The sequence below is a fragment of the Jaculus jaculus genome, chromosome 9 (genome assembly GCF_020740685.1).
Source record: "Jaculus jaculus isolate mJacJac1 chromosome 9, mJacJac1.mat.Y.cur, whole genome shotgun sequence".
In the NCBI taxonomy this organism is placed as follows: domain Eukaryota; kingdom Metazoa; phylum Chordata; class Mammalia; order Rodentia; family Dipodidae; genus Jaculus; species Jaculus jaculus.
This window is the reverse complement of record NC_059110.1, coordinates 17,582,134-17,602,632: the sequence shown is the minus strand read 5'-3', so window position 1 is coordinate 17,602,632 and position 20,499 is coordinate 17,582,134. Positions and strand designations below refer to the sequence as shown.

Sequence of the window (20,499 nt, the reverse complement as noted above, 5' to 3'; positions counted from 1 at the left end):
GAAGTACATTGGGCTAAACCTCAGAAAATATCGTTCAACTGGTTGTTGAGAGAACAGGGCTGCTCTTTTTCCTCTTTCATCCCTGTCTCAGTCTGTCAGTGTGTCCTACCAGGAGCGTTCGTTTAAATGCCCCAGTATTTGTGGGGTGGCTGTTTGGTGTAACTGTGCTCCGTAGCCTCAGAAGAATGTCACACAGCTCAGCCTGCACTGAGCTGACCCCCGGCAGCGGGGCCATGTCCACTCTGCACAGAGGACGGCATGGGGCAAAGTCCTGGGCTGTGCTTCAGTCGTGCGGGAAGGAAAACTCTGATATGCCTACATTTCCCCCTGTTCATGAAAACCACATGGGAAGAATTTATTTTAATATATATATTTTTAATTTTTTTATCTTTTCACAATTTTTATTAACATTTTCCATGATCATAAAAAATATCCCATGGTAATACCCTCCCCCCAGGGGAGAAAAATTTTGTAAAAGAATAATATGACTTAAGATTTCACCATCTGCCTATGTAATCTTTTGAGGAAATAAGGTCTTCTTCTGTTCCAAAACTTGGTCTAATATTTCTTTAAAGAAGTTTCATTTATGAGAACAAAAAAAAAAAAAAAAAAAGCCAAAAAGGAAAAAATAAAGAAGTAAAACAGATTAGGCAATTCATAAACACTAGACCAGAAATGCTGAAAACCTTAAAACTCTTAAAAAGGACTCTTGTTTCAGTGTTTTAATAGTGGTATTTATTCCAGCAACCATAGAGACGATGTCAAGTCATGTCTTTGTTACAAGTTTGTTTTACAACATCAGCACCGCATATCAGGACCACTGTGAGGTAGGGTGACAAGAAAGATACAAGTTAGACTGGTTGGTTCTTATGCACGGGCTGGAGCGGGAGTATTGATGTTAATTTGAGGCCAGCCTGGGCTACACAGTGAGGCCATGCCTTGAAAAAGCCAAAAGAGAAGGAAAGATGTGGAAAGTGTGGTGTTATTGGAATGTCAGCAGCCTCATTCAAATTCCCTAGAGACTCAGGTTGAAAATACTTGTGGTGGGAGTGAATATTTTCCTGGAGTAGGTCTCTACCTATCTCAAAGAACAAGTTGGACAAAGGTGATGCAGAGGTTTCCAGAAGGTTCTGAAAAATCATAAATTACCAAAAAATAAAAGTAAAAAACAAACCTTCCTGAAAAGGAAGAGACATTCATATGATAGCCCCATAAACGGCTCACGTACTTAATGTCTGCAACTGGGTGAGTTTGGAGACTCGTATTACCTCTGAAATCTCTGTTGTCTAGACCATAAACAATCATCATCTTCCAAAGTTTCCTCCCTTTATATCACTACTAGCTTTCTTTCTCAAAAAGCCTGGAGCTTGAATGGATATAGAAAAAATGACCAGGTATCTCATTGGTTCTGTCTGATTGGGACATAAAAGATTGTTATGTGGGGGTGGTGGGCAAGACCTACTTTTAAAACACATGTGCATTCTTTTGGTGTTTTGCTTTTTTGACATTTAAATCATCAAGACAGATGAATGTAGTAATTACAGGGACTCATTGCACATCTGGAAAGCGATTTGAGCCCATGTAAAGGCAGCTGGGCCACCCAGCTCTAAATTATTACCTGCGGAGCATCCACTGAGGAGTGGCCGTGCCGCCATATTGAGGGTGTGAAATATGGGCTGTCTGTGGCCCAACGTGAGCTGAACAGCTGTTTTCTTCCCCATGATGTAGAGCTCAAGGGGGGGGGGGGGCAGGCAGGATGGTGGGGAGTGCTGCGAATAAACCTACTTTAGGCTTAAGGCTGCCTATTGCCAGCCGTTTCTTTTGTGGCTTTCCCAGTCCACAGCCTCCGTATCTTTCCCTGATTGGTCTGGGAATGAGAACACGAGATGAAAGTGAGGGGAAGTCAGGCTGGTATATTTGGGGTTTATTTTGAGGGCGTTTGGTGGTGGGGGGGTGTGAGTGGCATGGAAGGGTCTCAGTAGAGGGAGAGCTGGTCACCTCTGTTTAGCAAGGTCACATTGGTGGCTGGGCCAAGAGCAGATTGGGCAGTGGGAAAGGAGACAGCATACCCTTTGCGGGGCTCTTGGAGTGTTTGCTCTGTGACCCATGGTTCGTGCAAGGTATGCGGAGGGAATGAGGGAGATTCTCAGTATGATAACATGCTTGTCATGCTGTATTTCAGAAACCACCCTTGAAGCTATTTTGGCTTGGCTCCCCTGTCCCCAAGGCTTCCCGAGGCTGGGGAGGCAGAGGAGGAGGTGGTAGGCTGAGCGCCCTGCACAGGTCTGTGGAGGTCTGCAGCAGAGCCTCACCCTGCCAGTGCTGCTCCCCGCTGGGCACTTGCCGTGAACATCCGCTGCATAGGGAGGGGGGCCCTCCTCCCTGCCCTGTCTAGCCTGTCTTCTTAGACTAGCCAGCTGATAGACGGAGACTGAGTGTTGCCTAGGCATGTTCAAGTGTTCAAAGATTTTACTGGCCATGTATGGGCCCTTTTCCCTAGCTCTGTACTAGGAGCTTAGAGGCACTTTCTTCAAATGCAGAATGTGTAATTGGTGGGAAAGGAAGGACATTTCTAGAAAACCATTTCTTTCAATTTCTGTTTCTTCTTTTCCTTAGTTCCTAAAATCAGGGAATACAGAAGTGGGGTAAGTTGGTCTCAGAACTCCTGACCAGAGCTATGGGAGAAATTGAACCTCAAGCCCTGCCACATATAAGGAAGGCTGCTTTGGTTATTAACAGTCATTAGTAACCAAAGGGGCTGGACCATGGGCATTGTATGAAGTTTAGGTCCTATGCAGGTTGGATTTTCCTTGGTTGTGTTGGCAAAGTTACTCATTCACAGCAAAGGGAGGATGTGTGAGAAACAGGAGTGGAGGAAAGGAGGTATCTGCCTTTGGAATACAAGAAGTGATAGAAGAAATGTTTAACTCAGAAATACACACAGCATTTCTGTCGTCCGCTCTGGTGTGTGCAGACACGCACTGAGGAATCTGCTCCCTTTGGGGAACCACAGCGTGAATGCAGTCATTCGCCTAGTGATCGCTCCTCGCTAAGTACTGAGTACTCGCCAGGCAGCGTGTTTGTTTCACAGGCGCCAACTTGCTCCCTGCAAGGCTTGTGGTCCTTAATCTAGTGTCACTGAGAGGTGAAGAAGTGAGCCTGAGCCCATGTAACCTGTGTGAGGCAGACTCTAGAGCAACTACCTGGACACCCACTTCTGGGAGACAAGTGACATGTTTACTTATTTATTAGGCAAGCTTGTGACATGTACTCTTGCACTTGTACTTGGAATGACTAATGACTAACATGAATATTAATGACTATAACAATGAATAATGAATCACTAATGACTAAGGCTTTCCAATTTTCTAAGGCTCTCCTGGGAGGGGCTGCATTGTGCCCCAGATGCAGCCTTCCCCATGGAGTCTACAGTGGTGGGTTCCATTCCAATTTTGGTAGGGGGAGTGCCATTTGATAAACTCTCTGGGAGGCACAGTATGGCCATGTCTGTGACAAGTGTCAGGGAGCCTGTTCCTCACAGCGACTTTACTAATAGTACTGTTTGCCGGACATCTCTTAGCTGTGCCAGGCAGACAGAGAGGTATGGGTTGGTGACCTTGGCTTTGAGCCCAGCGGGCCGAGTTGTTAGCCTTGGGATTGAGGGGCAACCACTAAGTTTCTCTGAGCTATTTTGCCCATCAATACAGTGACAGAAAGAACCAGTCCCATCTCAGAGGACTCTCCTGGGAATTAGCTTTCAGGAGTTAAAAGCCTGGCTCATGTCCACCAGGTAATAAACAGTAGCTATTAGTACTGTGGACATCCTGTGGAAGTTGACCTGACCTGACCACCATCTCCCGTCTTTTCCTCCTGTCTTCCTTCCCCTCAGGATGGTTCCTTGGGGAACATTGATGACCTGGCCCAGCAGTATGCGGATTACTACAACACCTGCTTCTCAGACGTGTGCGAGAGGATGGAGGAGCTGCGGAAACGGCGCGTTTCCCAGGACCTGGATGTGGTGAGTGGGTGGAGCTGGGAGAGGCTTCTGCTGAGCGCAATGGCTCCTATGGGTGCTCCTGGTCTTTTTCACAGCCCCAGCTTTGCCAGGAGCCTCTGTCTTAGGCTGCTGGTGAGCAAGCAGCAAAGGAGCAGATCTCCAAAGATCAACCCTGATCTTCTGCAGGTGTTCAGTGAAATGAGTGTTGTTGTGCCTATGTAACCCAGGTTTTTTAGTTATTAAAATAATGGGTTTGTCTTTTAAGACTGGGTCTTATTACAGCCTAGGCTGGCCTTGAAATAGCTATAAAGCCTAGGAAGGCCTTGAACTTCCACTCCCCCTACCTTTACCTCCCAAGTGCTGGGGTTACAAACATGCACCACCATGTTTATGTGGTGCTGGGAATCGAACCTAGGGCCTTGTGCATGTTATTAGAAAACCACTCTACCAATGGAGGGAGTCATCCCTAGCCCCTTTATATTTTATTTTGATTTATTTATTTGACAGAGAGAAAGAGGGGGAGAGAGAGAAAATGGGCGTGCCAGGGCTCCAGCCACTGCAAACGAACTCCAAATGTGTGCGCCCCCTTGTGCATCTGGCTAACGTGGGTCCTGGGAAATCAAACCTGGTCCTTTGGCTTTGCAGACAAATGACTTAACTGCTAAGCCAACCCTCTAGTCCCCTAGCCCCTTCATTTATCATTTAACTTAAGGGACTAGGTTGTTTTATTATTGACCAGTGCATGCTATGTTTTGGTTGGCTAAAAGCCCACAGGGGTTCAGAACAAGTTCTTTTCTCCATTCTCTTCCCTGTTGTATCTTTTTGAACCCAGGGCCTTGTGCATGTTAGGTTAAGTATCCTACCTTCAAGCTCTATCCTCAGACCCCTTTCATTTCTGTTTTTGAAAAGTCAAATAAAATTGAAAGAAACAAGAAGTCAACTATCATTCCTCCTCTAGCAATGAGCATGTGGTCCTCAGTGTTTTTGGATATTTAAAACATCTAGAAAGTGACCCTCCTCCATGTGTATTTATAAAAAACAATGGCTTCCTGCTCTCATTCCACATTTTGTTGCAGTTCTTCGGTGTCATTGAGGTCTCTTTGTAGTCATCATCCTTCACACTGCTATCTCCAGCTCTCACTTAAGGATGTTGAAGTACAGAGGGCCGTTTCATGAAGACCTGCGTGTATGTCGTTAGTGGAGTGATTGTGTTGCCTGGGTTATGTGAGTAGCTCAGGAGTGCTCCACCATCTGAGTGTGTGCTGGGAGCTCCGTTTTGTGCACTGGCTACAAAACCCTTTTCCAAAGGGGTCGGGAAGATGGCTCTGTGGTTAAAGGCACTTGCTTGCAAAGCCTGCTGGTCCAGCCACTCAGGCAAATCCAGATGGGCATTCATTTGCAATGGCTACAGCACGCATACACACAAATCAAAGAAAAACACCTTACCAAAACCACATTTATTTCTTTGAACTGGTTACATACGAGACCTATTTCAGCCCATCCTTTTCAGACGGCTTCCTTTGCTGACCCATGACCTCCATTGCGGGGAAGGCAGCACAAGAGACCTAGCGTTAGGCCTCCTCTTCCTGCTCCTTTGGATCCTCTCATGTACGAGGGCACCACATGGACCCGCTGGGAATAATGGCACCCTCTACTTTCAGAAGATTTTTGAAAAGTAGGGGTTTGATTGAACCTTACTTATTAGTTGGTAATTGTTTTTGAAATGGGTTCTTGCTATGCAGCCTAGGTGACCTTGAACTCACAAACCTCCTTTATCAGCCTCATCATCTTTAGCAATTATAGGCATGAGCTTTTATGCCCAACTTTATTTCAAAATGTTTTATAAATTTACTTAAGGTGGGAATAGGAAAAACAAACATTTCAATACATTACTTAGAACATTTTTTTCTGTTTTATAAAAGGATTTCTGTTCTCAAAGGGACTGAACAAGTAGTTGGGTGCCAGTGATAGGTACCCTGTAAACTCTCCTTCCTTCCTCCCCTCCCTTTTCTCATCTGCTTTCCTTTCCTCAAAATTGTACTCTGACTTCCACACTTGTACTGTGGCACAAACACAATATTTTTAAAGTAACCTCATATCAAAAGACTTGACCTGTTATTTTGTATCTTGAAAATATAAAAAATACTTGCAATACATTTGAAGATCTTACTGGCCTTGTATGAGTGAAAAATACTTGAATTTTAGCAATATTGTCACAGAATAACTTAAATATTGTGCTTTACTTATTTATTTTTTTGAGACAGGGTCTCATGTATTCTAGGCTGGCCATAAACTTGCTATGTAGCCAAGAATGGCCAATCCTCCTACCTCCACTTCCTGAGTGCTGAAACTACATGCGTGTACCATCACGATGATTTTATTTTCACTGGGAATAGAACCATTCCAGCTCTGGACTTATTTCTTGTGGCAGTGTTGGGGATTGAACTCAGTCTTGACGTATGCTAGGCAAGTGGTGGACCAGCTGAGCTCTATCTCAGCCCTTAATTCTCAAGAAAGGCTCTTTAATTTTTTATTTTGTTTGTTTTGAGGTAGGATCTTACTCTAGCCCAACATGACCTGGAATTCACTACGTAGTCTCAGGCTGGCCTCGAGCTCACAGTGATCTTCTTATCTTAATCTCCTGAGTGCTGGGATTAAAGGCATGCACCACCATGCCTGGTCAAGTCTCTTAATTTTGACTGAATGATAATTTCATAGTACTGTAGTCGCCCTGGACACTTTACTGTGCAAGGAAATGGTGACTGAATTGGTAGATGAGGGTTGATCCAGCGCTAAACTGCTCTCACAATTACTAGCTTGGTTAATACATACATAATCATTCATGGTGCTCAGGAATCTCAAAAGGCAGTCTCTGTATAAGAAGAGAAGCCTGTCTATCAGGGGATAAATAGCCTCCTTCCCATTTAGACAGATGGGCCTAATTTTGTGTGCTGTGTTCCAAAGCTGCAAAAGATAGTCTGGGGAGGAAAAACACCACATGAGCTTAATTAGTTCCCATCAAAGGTGGTGGTGGGTAAAATTGATGGGAGGTATTTGAGCCTGGCCAGAAGCTTGACAGTTCATTCTTAAACTGCAGTCAGAGAGAAAAGTAAGATGCCATACTGACATATTCAAGCCCTTTTCCTACAAAATGCAGGCACGTCCTACTGGGGAAGCGGACCCTTTGAATAGCAGAGTATCTGTCAGGTCAGGTGCTGGATGCTTCAAGGGTGAGTCACGCGGTTGGAAGTCTCAGAGTCCATGTCAGATGTGCTTGAAGATTACCTATCGCCAGATCACGAGCATCTCCCTCAACTTCCCTGTGCTCAGTGGCTAGCTGATCATGGAGGCAATAACTTATTTCTTTGCACAAATGTAACTTTCAGCTGCAGATACACTCCCTTTGATTCCATCTGGATTTGAGTCATGTTACTAGCTTTCCAGTTCTCAAGTGGACATACGACCTCTGGGTGTACCTTTCAGAGTGGGCTCGGGCTTGAGGATTTGGAGCTTTGTTCTGTGTTCCTAAGCAGTTCTGGCAAAACTGAGTAAGAGATGGCTTCGAGGGCTGGAGAGATGGCTTAGCGGTTAAGCGCTTGCCTGTGAAGCCTAAGGACCCTGGCTCGAGGCTCGGTTCCCCAGGTCCCACGTTAGCCAGATGCACAAGGGGGCGCACGCGTCTGGAGTTCGTTTGCAGAGGCTGGAAGCCCTGGCGCGCCCATTCTCTCTCTCCCTCTTATCTGTCTTTCTCTCTGTGTCTGTCTCTCTCAAATAAATAAATAAATAATTTAAAAAAAAAAGGGAGAGATGGCTTCGAGGAGGAGCGATTCGCCCAAAGCAGCAAGAGGAGCACCTTCAGGGGTTGGGGCGGCGGCATGATGGCGCTGTGGGGTTCAAAAGCCATTCAGAACACAACGTCCAGCAGAGTGCCAGGCGGTGATTTGAATCGGCTTATGACTTTATTTCATTTTAAATCCTCTGGGTAAGTTTTAGGACTGGAGAAAAATAGCCTGTTGATAGGTCTTTAGATATTTATATTTGGCTTTAAGAAGAAAAAAGGCCTGACATTTTCCTTCAAAGCTAATTACACATCAACTAGGGAACCTGGCCTATAGAGATGCTTGACTTAACCCTAAAAAATTCAAAGATCTGATGAGTAAGTTAGTAATGTTCTAGACTAAGTTAACTTTCTAGACTATATGTCAGGCTGTTTCTCGAGGACCTGACTGGAATAAAGCATTTGGTAACACGCCCTTGGGGCCAGTTTCAGTGAAGGCGACAGGGAGTTGAGATGGGTAAAAACTCACCAGTACACACAGATTTGTTACAAATTTATGACAATAGGGAAGTTTTTACTTAGCACCAAATGGACCCTAACAGAATGATGAGTTTGGCTGACAGCCTTGGCCTTCGCCTGGGACAGAGACATTAGTGCTTGTGCACAGCAGGGAAGTGGCCCATCTTTCTTTTTGGGCTGGGAGAAGCTGTCATCAGAAGTGACAGCAGCTTTCCAAGTCCATAGTGAGCCCATCTCTGCTGATGCTAAATCTGGCATCTGTCAAAGTGGCACCTTGGGCAGGACAGGGGGACATGCTCAGGGTGGCCTCCTGTTACTGGCACTGCCAGCTTCCTCGGTATCTTTGAGGTTGAGAATGTCTGGCAGAAAACAAGTCTGCGTGGTTGTTGGTGTGACGCAGAGCTGGTGCCGAAGTTCCTTCCTATAGCAGCAGTCTGCTGATGGTGACATGCTTGTCAGCATCTGAAGCCTGGCCTGGAGTCGTCGCCAAATTGTTATGATGGCAAAGGGAGCCAGGCAGAGCGAGAGGCTCCCCCAGGTCCTTGGTGTTACACAGGATGGCAGTGAAATGGGATACCAGAAACGTTGCTCGTGGTGTGGGGGTCCTTCTGACATTTAACTATTATTCTTTGCAATTTTAATAATTTTCCCAGGTTAACTTTTAACAAAGTGGTCTTCCTAAATAATATAATCTTTGCAGACACAGTTCTCAATTAACAAAGCAGCAGTGAAAGTGTGGCAGTACCCTGTGCTCTTAGCACAATGGAGAACGAGGCAGGAGCATGCAGGGGCCTGGGCAGAGGTCCGGATTCTGGCTCTTTTGCATAGCTAGCATGTTATTTAACATCATTAACGCCATCTAGAAAGTGAGGATAGGGCTGGAGAGATGCTCAGCAGTTAAAGGCCGTGCTTGCAGAGCCTGACAGCCTAGGTTCAATTCCTCAATACCAACTTAAAGCCAAATGTACAAAGTAGCTCATGCATCTGGAGTGCGCTTGTAGTGGCACTAGGCCCTGGCATGTCCATTCTCATTCTTTTTTTCTCTTTCTCTCCTTTTCTGCTTGCAAATAAATAAAATATTAAAAATAAAATGAGGGGCTGGAGAGATGGCTTAGCATTTAAGGTGCTTGCCTGCAAAGCCAAATGACCCAGGTTTGACTCTCCAGGACCCACGTAAGCCAGATGCACAAGGTGGCAGATGCATCTGGAGTTCATTTGCAGAGGCTGGTGGCCCTGGTGTGCCCATTCTCTCTCTTTCTGTCTCTCAAATAAATAAATAAAATAGTTTGAAAAAATAAAATAAGGATAAATATATCCCATAGCTATGAAGGTTAAGAAAAGCAAATACTTCATCCTGACAGTGACTCAACTACTTGTTTTTTCTCGTCCTGATAGTAGTGCTAAGGAGTATCTATTATTCATACTTCATTAATATTTGTTTGCATGAATGCAGGGACTTTTGTTTTTCATTTTTTGTTTTGGGGAATTTCAAATATATATAAACAGCAAATGACAATGGATTTCCTGTGCCGGACACCCAGCCTGCACACGTGACCAGCAGCCTGCCATTCCGGCTTCATCTTGACTCGCTAGTCCTGTGCGGTTCTTCTTTTCTTTTCTTTTCTTTTCTTTTCTTTTCTTTTCTTTTCTTTTCTTTTCTTTTCTTTTCTTTTCTTTTCTTCTCTTCTCTTCTCTTCTCTTCTCTTCTCTTCTCTTCTCTTCTCTTCTCTTCTCCTTTTCTCTCTTCTATTATTTTCTTTAAAAAAAGTTATTTCTGGGCTGGGAGATGGTTCAGTAGATAAAGCATTGAGTCTGAGTACCTGCGTTCCATCCCCGAGCCCCATGTAAACCGGTAGCAGCACACTTGACAGAGACATGGATGGAGACAGGAGCGTTTCCTGGACGTTCAGAAGTTTACTGGGGGCATGCCAGTCAACACTAACAGAACCGAGGAGACCCTCCTCAAAAAAAAAAAAAAAAAAAAAAAAAAAAAAAAAGCCAAGAAAGAAAGAAAGAAAAGCAAAGCAGGTGGAAGGCGAAGACTGTTCTGACAGTTGCCCATGACCTACACACAAGTGCTGGGGCACATGTGTGCTCCTGCAGAGTCACTTGTTTCTATTAAAAGCTCACAACATTGCGGGCACAGAGGGAACCATTACACAGGATTGCAGAAAATGGTCCCCGGCTTGTTTTAGGAAAGTTCCTGAGGCTTCATACAGGTGATAGCAGCCTCCCAAGTTGGAGGAACTTAGGAGACGGGCCTGATTTTGCAGCACAGGTGTGCATAATACAGAATAACCTATGGCAGAGGTCAAGGTCATACTTTGTGTGAAAGCCAAAAATTGAAAGTGAAATATGACCTCTATAGAGCACACTGCACATTCACTTCAGCTGGACGCAAATGCAGAACAATTTCCGAGGTCCTGGGACTAGTAAGCACAGACAGAGATGGAATAGAACATTGTTCAGATTTGTCACTTTTCACAAGATAAAATAAAAATATATCAGCCAAAAAAAGAAATAAAATTTTAGCCGGACGTGGTGTCACACACTTTTAATCCCAGCACTCGAGAGGCAAAGGTAGGATCACCATGAGTTCGAGGCTACCCTCAGACTACATAGTGAATTCCAGGTCAGCCTGGGTTAGAGAAGAAAACCAAATAAATAAAAATAAAAAGAATTCCCACTAATACCCTGGTTGACTGACTGGGCCGGGGTGAGCTTGTTCTTGCTTGCTGTGTTTTCCACACCGTGTGCCCATAGTCCTTTCTGTCTGTATGGGACTGCGTGTCATGTTGGATCCATTGTTCTTTGGCTACAGGCAGCAAAGCCTATAGGAAGCATGGTTCCTGCACATGTGAGCTCCCAGAGCGAGTATTCCAGGAAACACAGTGCCAGTGAGATTACCCAGCTTTGTCCACAAGATATATCGTTGCTGGGGAGGCGCCCAGAGCCGGGAGCACAGGACGAGGGGACCCTCAGTGTTCCTGTTCTAGAAGGAGAGCCATGTTCCATGTAACCCCAGATTGCCCTGCGAGAGCCTGCACTCCGAAATGGGCTGCTCTGAAGGGCATTTGTTTTCGCTGTGTTTCGCCTTGTGTTAACTTCCATTATCCTCTAGCTTCAGGCCACTGTTGACTTGCAGATTGTAATCATAATCAGTGGGCAAGTGATGGTGAGGCTGAAATACACTCTGCTGAGGGATTCGCACACTTGATGTCAAAGTACACTGAGGCTTTATATCTTAAGCCAGATGGCAGTGCAGTTCCCTGCCCCGGCTCCTCTCAGACAAAGTCACATTTGTGTTCAAATGCCCAGTCCCAATTTTGTCAGCAGTTTTTGTGCATTGCACGGAGTGAACGCGGCCATAAACAGATCTCTTGGTGCTGGGTTTGATCTTGGCCTACGGTACCTCTGCTTGTTAGTAAGAAGGTTTAAGAAGGTTCGCTCCGGGGGTGGGGGGGCAAGAATCACTTGCTGCACAAGTGTGAGGACCTGAGGTCGATCCCTAACACCCACCTAAAAGCCGAGCGTGACAGCGCATACCTGTAACCCACGCTGAGAGTGGGGAGACCAGAGGACCACCCGGGCTTGCCGAGTCAGCCAGTCCACCCCAAAATGGCAGCCGCTCTTCAGCAAGGGAGTCTGCCACAAAGAAGTGAGGTGGGGCAGTGACAGAGGACAGCTCGCTGGCTTCCCCTTGAGATTTTGTGACATCAAGAAACAAATGAATGAGGGTTTTACTAACCCAGCAATGAGTTTGTGGGTTTCCATCTTCTCCTTGGCCCTCCTCATGGCTGCTTGGGCAGTTGTGGAGCCTGTGTGTCGTGTGGTGTCCCATGCAGAGAGTGGACAGGGCTTCATAGCATTGAGAGGTGGACTAACTTGTTCATGGTTTGTTTTTTTGTTTGTTTGTTCATAAGCATTGAGAAACAACTGATTATTGTTTGCTTTAATAAAATAATAGTATGTATTAGAGAATAAAGACCCGAATCATATTCTCTGTAAAATAAAAGTGCTTACCAGAAATGGCAAATTCTGAGTTTGTATTCTCTATCTAGATCAGAAAGAATTCTGAAATACTAATGAATTAGCACAGACTGGGCAGCAAAGCCAGGGAACTCAGGCAAAAGAGGTCTTCCCGTGGTAAAATTTCTCCATGGTCAAATCAGCACTTGCCCAGGGGTGGGAGCAACGGGGGATCACTGGGGAGTTGGGCCCTTTCCGAGCAAGGCCCTTTGGAGCCTTGATGTAGGAAAACTAAGTTAACCAAAATTGTAATGTGATCTAAATGTTTATATTTAACAGTTAAACACTTTTAACATGGAAGATTACAGTGTTATTTGTGCTAATCACAAGCTAATTGCAGGCTATTTAAAAATGTTAATTTATAACACACTAGAGGCAGTTTGGTCTTGCGGTTGAGACACAGTTTAAAGGAGCGCATTATGCTTTGAGTCTGAAATGGCCCCTGAAGGCTCATCTGTTAAAGGCTTAGTTGCAAATGAATAAGGCTTTTCGGAGGTGAGTGGATCATGAAGGTGCTGACTTCTTGAAGGGACTATGACATCACTGATTGATTGAGTCATAATTTAATTGGTACCATTAGGAGTTGATAGAGGTTAGGAGATAGGACCTGACTGGATAGGTGGGCTATCAGGGGCATGCCTTAGGAGGGCATCCGTATCTTGTCCCCATCCCATCTTGTTTTTTCCCTGCCTTCTGCCACCATGAAGTGAGCCCCTTTGCTGCTTGCTCACTGTGCTCCCTACTATGATGCTTGGCTCACCACCCCAGCAGGCCCATGAGCAAGCAAGCCAGGTGACCATGTATACTGACTTGTCATACAATAACAACTGAGTTCCCAAGTGTGATGAATGTTTGTGTATTTCCAAGTGGTTGAATGGGTTTCGGTGGCTATGTGTACAATGCCATTTAATAATGGCCCATCTGGCCTGGTGTGGTGGCGCACGCTTTTAATCCTAGCATTTGGGAGGCAAAGGTAGTAGATCACCGTGAATTTGAGGCCAGCCTGAGGTTACATGAATTCCAGGTCAGCCTGGACTAGAGTGATATCCTACCTCAAAACAAAACAAATAATGGCCCATCTGTATCCTTTAGGGCTCTGCTTGTGACATGAGAAGTATTGACATTTAGAATGAGATCACACAGATTTATACATGCAAGACTGTAAGATTTGTGACAATCACCACTCATATCTGACATGGGTCTTCTGGTCCATAGGACCATATTTAGACTAAGCTCTCAGTATATGTCTGGCAGAAAGAATCAGCCATGGACCACCCCCCCCCCATATTTGTTTATTGATTGATTGGTTGATTGCAGTGCTAGGGATTTCAGTTAGGGTCTTGTTCATGCCAGGCCAGTGTTCTGTGATATTCATTAGCCACATCACAAAGTATATTGGTTGGAGAATTGGTTTTTCCTCTTTCAGAGCAGTTCAGCTCTTTAAGTAGTATGTTTTGATTTGTAGTTGCCCCCTCTTTTAGCTTGTAAGTTTCAAGAGTTATTTATTGAGGAGTTTTGAGATGGGCTCTTGCTGTGCTGCCCAAGCTATCTTTGATTTCACAGCCGTCTATCTGCTTCTACCTCCCGACTGCTGGGGTCACAGGCATGCTCCAGCATGTCCAGTTGTAGCAGTGACCTTCTTGTTGCTAGAACAAAACACTCAACCAATGGAAGGGAGGGTTTATTCAGCTTACAGGCTTTTGTGTTTTTTTTTTTTGCTTAATTGCTTTTATTTATGAGAGAGAGAGAGAGAAAGAGAGAGAGAGAGAGAGGGAGGGAGGGAGGGAGGGAGAGTGGGAGGGAGGGAGAGAGAGAGAAGAAGAGAGAGGAAGAAGCAGATAGAGAGAAAGAGAATGGGCATGCCAGGGCCTCAACACTGCAAATGAACTCCAGACACGTGTGCCCCCTTGTGCATCTGGCTTACATGGGTACTGGGGTCCGTAGGCTTCGCAGGCAAATTCCTTAACCACTAAGCCATTCCCCCAGCCCGAGCTTACAGTTTTGAGGGAAAACTTCATCATCGTAGGGAGCACATAGCAGGAGCAGGAACAGGAAGCTGCTCATATTGTCACATATCAACAGGGAGGTAGGGAGAGAGTGAAGGGGGAGGGACAAGGGAGAGCAAGAGCTAAGCTAAACTGTAAACACCTAGTGGCTATACTAATAAACTTCCAGGTCCGCCCCCAGTGCCACACCTCCTCCAGCAAGGCTCCACCTCCCAAAGTCTCCACCGTTGGAGGATTGCGTATGGGGCCTATGGCGCACATAGGAGGCTGGCGGGACATTTCACATTTAAGCCTCCACACCCAGCTTTAAGGGTTTTATCTGAAGTGGAAGAAAGCATGCTGCTGAAATGTTGAGCATATTTATTTGATGCAGTTGCTTCAGTTGTTCTGGTTCTTCATCTCCATGTTCAGTATCTGTAGAGACTCCAGCTAGTGTGGCAGATCCCATCGCCTCCTTTGACGTACCAATCTCTAGCTCCCGCACACCACCTTAGTCTGCAGTAGAAATGCGGGCTCAATTTAGCACCTCCAGCAATGGAATTAGAGTTCAGATTCAGGAGGAAGCCAGCTGCTTCTACCCCTGCCATTCCAAGGCCTGTGCACAAATTACTTATTTATAAGGGCTAGTTTGAGAGACTTTCTACAATTACTTAGGATATGAAGATGGTCTTAAATTTGGGCTTCAGCAGTGCCATCCATCTTGTGGGTCCCGGCAGAAGCTGACAGAACTTAATCAAAAATGAATCCAGGACAAGTCCAAACAAAATTGGAAGCACATCATGAATATTCGCGAACATCTGGATGTGTTTGTGGGGGTCTGTGCTATTTTCCTGATGTGTGCAGCAGCAGAGACATGGCTGTCTGAACAAAGTTCCATCTGTGGTTTCAAAGGTTGTTTGTGTTTGCCTGTGTTTGTCCTTTCTCCTTAGGGCGTGGGCTCTTCTTCTCAAGCTATTCCTTTGATCTCTTTCATCTTTCCGAAGCTGTCTTGGTATTTTATCTGACGTCTTCATTGGAGTCAGGCACTTGAGTGGCTCGTAGAGATTAAACATTTCACGTTTTTTTTTTTTTTTTATAAAGGAGAATTTTTAACTTAAGGAAGATTTTACTATTTCATGCTTTTGATGAATCTTTTACATGTCAGTGATATAATTACCAATTAAGATAGTCTGCATCATTAGTAGAGCTCTGCATGCCTGAACCTCAGGGAATTTTCTCTGCTTCACTACCTAAAATGCTCCAAAGAACTCGAGAGGAAGGGACAACGTGTGAGCGGGCTGGAATAATAACCATGCTGCTCATTCCACAAAAGTGATATTTCAAGAGCATATTCGATTGGATGAGGCCTCTACATCTGTTATTTTATTGAGTCTTTCACTAACTGTGTGGGGTGGGTATGACAATCATATGTTATCCGTTGGTTGGAGACAGAAATCAGAGTTTCAGAGGGAGGTAGTATAATCCTGTGGGCAAGACCCAAGTCCTGTTGCTTGACAGCCCCCCCCCCCCAACTGCCCAGCCTGAGCCTTCACTGAAGATTCTCACACTGACTGGGGATGCCAGCAACGGCTTCACTGGGGGTCAACGGCTACAGCATTCACCATGGTTCTTGTTTCCATGCTACATAGTTCATTATTATTTATAATGGAAAAATCCCCCATTTTTTGTTGTATATTTGTTTCTTTGAGCTAGCGTCTTACTATAGAACGTGGTTGGCCTGGAATTTGCTATGTAGGCCATGCACTATCTTCAAATTTACAGAGACCCTCCTCTCTCTGCCTTCCAAGTGTTAATATTATAGGCATGTACCACCATGCCCAGAAGAAATACTAACTATTGATAAGACTCAATTCATGGAATCAAGACTTTACTGATGCCTAGTTAGTTTCCAAGATCGGATTTGAAATGAGGAGGTCAATGCCAAATTCTTAGAATCTTCCTGGCCACTTGCTAACCTTGTGGTTTCCTCTCCTAGCCCCCAAATAGCCCATGGTATCTTGACTTGGATATTAAATGTTTGGGCAATATATTGAAAGGGTTAATGTTATAAAGCACAATGTAAAGTGCTAATATATTTTTTTTTGTCGTCAAAGTTTTAATATACATCTGTAAAAAAAAAAAGTTAAGAATGAGTTCATTACAGAAGTTTAACATCTGTTTCCCACAGGTAAAATGGCATTGATGGTTTTCCCATTCTGTCTGTCTCTCTGTCTATCTGTATGTATGAATGAATGCATGATGTACACAGATATGCATGCTGTTAATACCTATAGTAGATGAGAAAAAACACAGTTGATTTGCTACTGGAGAAAATCATTTGATATAATAAGAAACCTTAGAAATGCTGAGAGAAAATTTTAAAAGTATGTAAGAATCCAACAAGCCCTAGATTATTCAAATATGGACAACAGACTTGACATATTTTGAAATTTGGTGGGACAATCCTGAAGTTTTAAAAATCATTGTGTGCGTGTAAACATGGCCATGTGCATGCCATAGCACATGTGTGGAGGTCAGAAGACAACCTTATTGTGGGTCCTTGTTTTCTACCTGGTTTGAGGTAAGGCCTCTCGTTGTCACTTCTGGTTCTGTCAGGTAGCTGGCTCCTGAGCTCCGGACTCTGGCTCACCTCCCATCTCCCTGTGAGGACACTGGGGTTACAGACATGGGTCACCATGGGTAGTTTTGAGTTGCCCCTGAACTCAGGTCACCTGCTTGTATAGCGGAGCTTTTACCTTCCCTCAGAAGATTATTAAATTTTGGGCTGGAGAGATGGCTTAGTGGTTAAGCGCTTGCCTGTGAAGCCTAAAGACACTGGTTCGAGGCTTAATTTCCCAGGACCCACATTAGCCAGATGCACAAGGGGGCGCACACATCTGGAGTTTGTTTGAGGTGGCTGGAGGCCCTGGTGCGCCCATTCTCTCTCTCTCTCTCTCTCTGCCTGTTTCTCTCTGCCTGTCGCTCTTAAATAAATAAAGATTATTAAATTTTATTCCTTCCCTTGTTGTTACTGACTAATTTTTTAGCTCTGTAGCCCACATGGACCTTAAATGGGCAATCCTCCTACCTGGGTCTCCTGAGTAACTGGGTTTAACAAGGACTCGACCCCACACTCATCTTGAGACTTAATGTTGTTCCAGAGCAGAGCAGAAAACAGACTTCAGACGTGTGCTGGTTCAAAAGTTATAATGAAAAGAAAACTAATTTTCTTTTACCTTTCATTTTTTTCTGAAAACTAAGCTTACTTAACTGAGTAATCTAATATTAGAAGGTTCAATAATATTGTGATACTTAATTTATTATGTAAAATGCTTTTAGAAACAGCTAAATGATGGCATTCTTTATTATCTTGAGAGGAAATGGTAGGGAATTGGTGAAACAGTAAAATGAAGTTAATATTTATTGTGTCTCTAGTGTGCTTTTGTAACCTAGTTGTCACCATGGGAAACTAAGTTAGAAAATGGAGCCATGCTTCAGGGAGGTCAGGTGACAATAGGACCAGATACCCAAAGATAAGGATTGTGTCAGCCGGGCTTGGGGTAGTCACACAGATCTGCTTACAGGAGCTTTACGTGTCGCTAGTTCTCACGGAGATGGGTTGAAGTTTGAGGACAATAGAACTGAAGTGACAGTGGGGTGCTGGGTATGTGCTGCCGTGCAGTGCTGCTTCTGAGGAATCCGGCCAGGTCACCTACAACGACGTAGCTCAGGCCATACGATCAGCTGGATGAATAGAAGTGAACAGTTCAGTTTTGGGTGAAGGGGACAGACTTCACAAGGCAGTGACAGAACACCCGTACCAGCTACAGTAATGTGCGTGTATATATGTACGTATGTGTATGTGTGTATGTGTAAGCGCATGTATGTATATATGTCATCGGGCCTAGTGGTTAGAGGCACGTCAAGCATGAGCGCCTGAGGGGACCTGAGACTGCCTGAGTTCAAACCTTCGGGTTCCAGCTGGGTGTAACCATGAACCCTGGTAACCCAAGTCCCAGAGGGCTGCATGTGTGTGAGTGCAGGCACACGTGTGGAGGGCAGAGGACAACTTTTGGGTCAGTCTTTGTCCTCCACCTCATTTGAGGCACGCGTCTTTTTGTTACTGAGACAAAATACGTGACCAAAACCAGCTGATGGGAAGAAAAGGGTTTATTTCAACTTACATTCAGTCTCGGGGGAGTTTCAGCATGCCAGGACGTCATGGTGGAGCAGAGGCTGGGCCTTATGTCTGGCCACAGCAGCTGGCTGAAAGCTGCTGAGTGTGTCGAGCTCTGACAAGGGGGAGCTAGGCCCTAAGACCCCACATCCACTGCTTCCGTCAAACCTCCACCCCCCAAATTGCCACCTGCTGTGAACTGAGCATTTACAACCCCCCAGGCTACAGGGGCATGGTACCGCCAAGGGTCTGTTCACCACTCCTTCCAGGAACTTCTGCAGTCACCGAACTTCTCTCCATCGTTGCGCTGGGCTGGCAGAAGCTGGGCACAGGTTCCAGCTTCTACGGAGGCGCCGGAGATCCGAACCTGGGTGTTCAGAGTGCCACTGCAGGCACTTTGCTCTCTGAATCACCTCCCAAAGTGGAGCATTTGTTTTCATTGCCCCCTTGTTTGAAAAAAGAGAATGAGAAAAACTCATCTTAAAGCAAGAAATCTTGGGGACATATAATTCTGGAAAAGAAGTGCCTTTATTACAGAATGAACCTTCTGGCTAATAAAAATGTAAAATATGTTGAGGTTCAGACATCTAATTAGAGGAGGAAAAGCTCCCAATTAAAGTATATTAGATAGTAAAAATCTCTTTCAGGCTTTAAGGGTCGCTTCTATAAACCTACTTCTTCATGTGGTTCTGAGAGATAGGCTGTGGTCTCATAATGGATGGCCAAATGTGAAGACCCAGGAGGCAGTGGGCATGAGCCCAGGGAAGGCAGGAGCGTGGGCTCTAGACCAGCCCCAGCCCAGCCTGTGCTGTGCCTCCTCTCCAGGTGGATTTTTTTTCAAGGTAGGGTCTCATTCTAGCCCAGGTTGACCTGGAATTCATTATGTAGAAGTAGGGTGGCCTCGAACTCACAGTGATCCTACCTCTGCCTCCCTAGTGCTGGGATTAAAGGCATGCACCACCATGCCCGGCAGATTGCTTTTTCGACTTTTTTTCCCCATTTTTTTGTTTATTTTTATTTACTTATTTGAGAGCAATAGAGAGAGAGAGAGAGAGAGAGAGAGAGAGAGAGAGAGAGAATGGGCAGCAGGGCCTCCAGCCGCTGCAAACAGACTCCGGACGCGTGCGCCCTCTTCTGCATCTGGCTAACGTGGGTCCTGGGGAATCGAACCTCGAACCGGGGTCCCTAGGCTTCACAGGCAAGCACTTAACCACTAATCCATCTTTCCAGCCCCAGATTGCTTTTTTAAGCAAGGAAGAGAAGGAATGTCACTGGGATGGAACCCAGAGCTTTGTGCATATTACGCATGTACTGTATAGCGACCCATATCATTAGCCCCTGCTGTTGGATTTTTCTGTCCCATTCAATAGTGCACTTTCCTGGGGCAACAATTTTTGTGCTTTGCTCAGCACAACTGAGCCTATTGTATGCTTGTGTGAGGCTGTGGAACAGCAGGGAGGGAGAAGAATCCTGCAAGTGCTGGAAGCCCAGTGGAGCCCTTGAGAGAGCCCAGGCTGCTGCTTCCTGGTCTGAGGAGAGAGCGCTCTGCTCTTGGGCTCCTTCCAGCGGGTCGCTGACTTCCTGCAAGTAAGCTGGTGCCCAAAGGGTGTTCCTCCCAGCTGCCTTTTCCTCTCCATAGTCCACGCCCTAAACAGGGGTACATCTGTGCCTCTCATGGTCATGACTGTCCTCCTCCAGCTCTGGCATCCTTGTTCTCACTGCTCATTTAGCATGTGTGAGGGGGGTGCAGAGTTAATGCGAGTATGAGCAAACACTGGTGGCCCTGAGTCATTTGTCCCTTAGAGAGAGCGAGCCGGAAGACTCCTTCCTTCCCTCTCTGAGCCTCATGGTACTGGGTGGAAAGGCTCACAGAGAGCCCAGTTCGACTCCTGCTGGTGAGGCAAGGCTGAGGGGCTTCCTGTCCAGCTGTCCCCTTTCCCTCCCAGCCCTTCTCAGCCCAGCTCCTGCCTGCAAGTCTTCACCCTCTCTTTCTCCGGGCTTTGTTTCTCTGCAA

The 20,499-nt window shown here is 45.4% G+C and overlaps 1 protein-coding gene across 3 annotated transcripts in view; it reads left to right on the top strand.

Moving 5' to 3' along the window:
- Sash1 (SAM and SH3 domain containing 1) overlaps positions 1–20,499 on the top strand; it is a 252,044-nt gene that overhangs the window by 98,706 nt on the left and 132,839 nt on the right. For all 3 annotated transcript variants that reach the window (XM_045158593.1, XM_045158595.1, XM_045158592.1), the window contains exon 2: positions 3,890–4,018. In XM_045158593.1, the coding sequence (XP_045014528.1) occupies positions 3,974–4,018 (45 nt within the window). In that variant the 5' untranslated portion in view covers positions 3,890–3,973. The remainder of the gene's footprint in view (positions 1–3,889; positions 4,019–20,499) is intronic.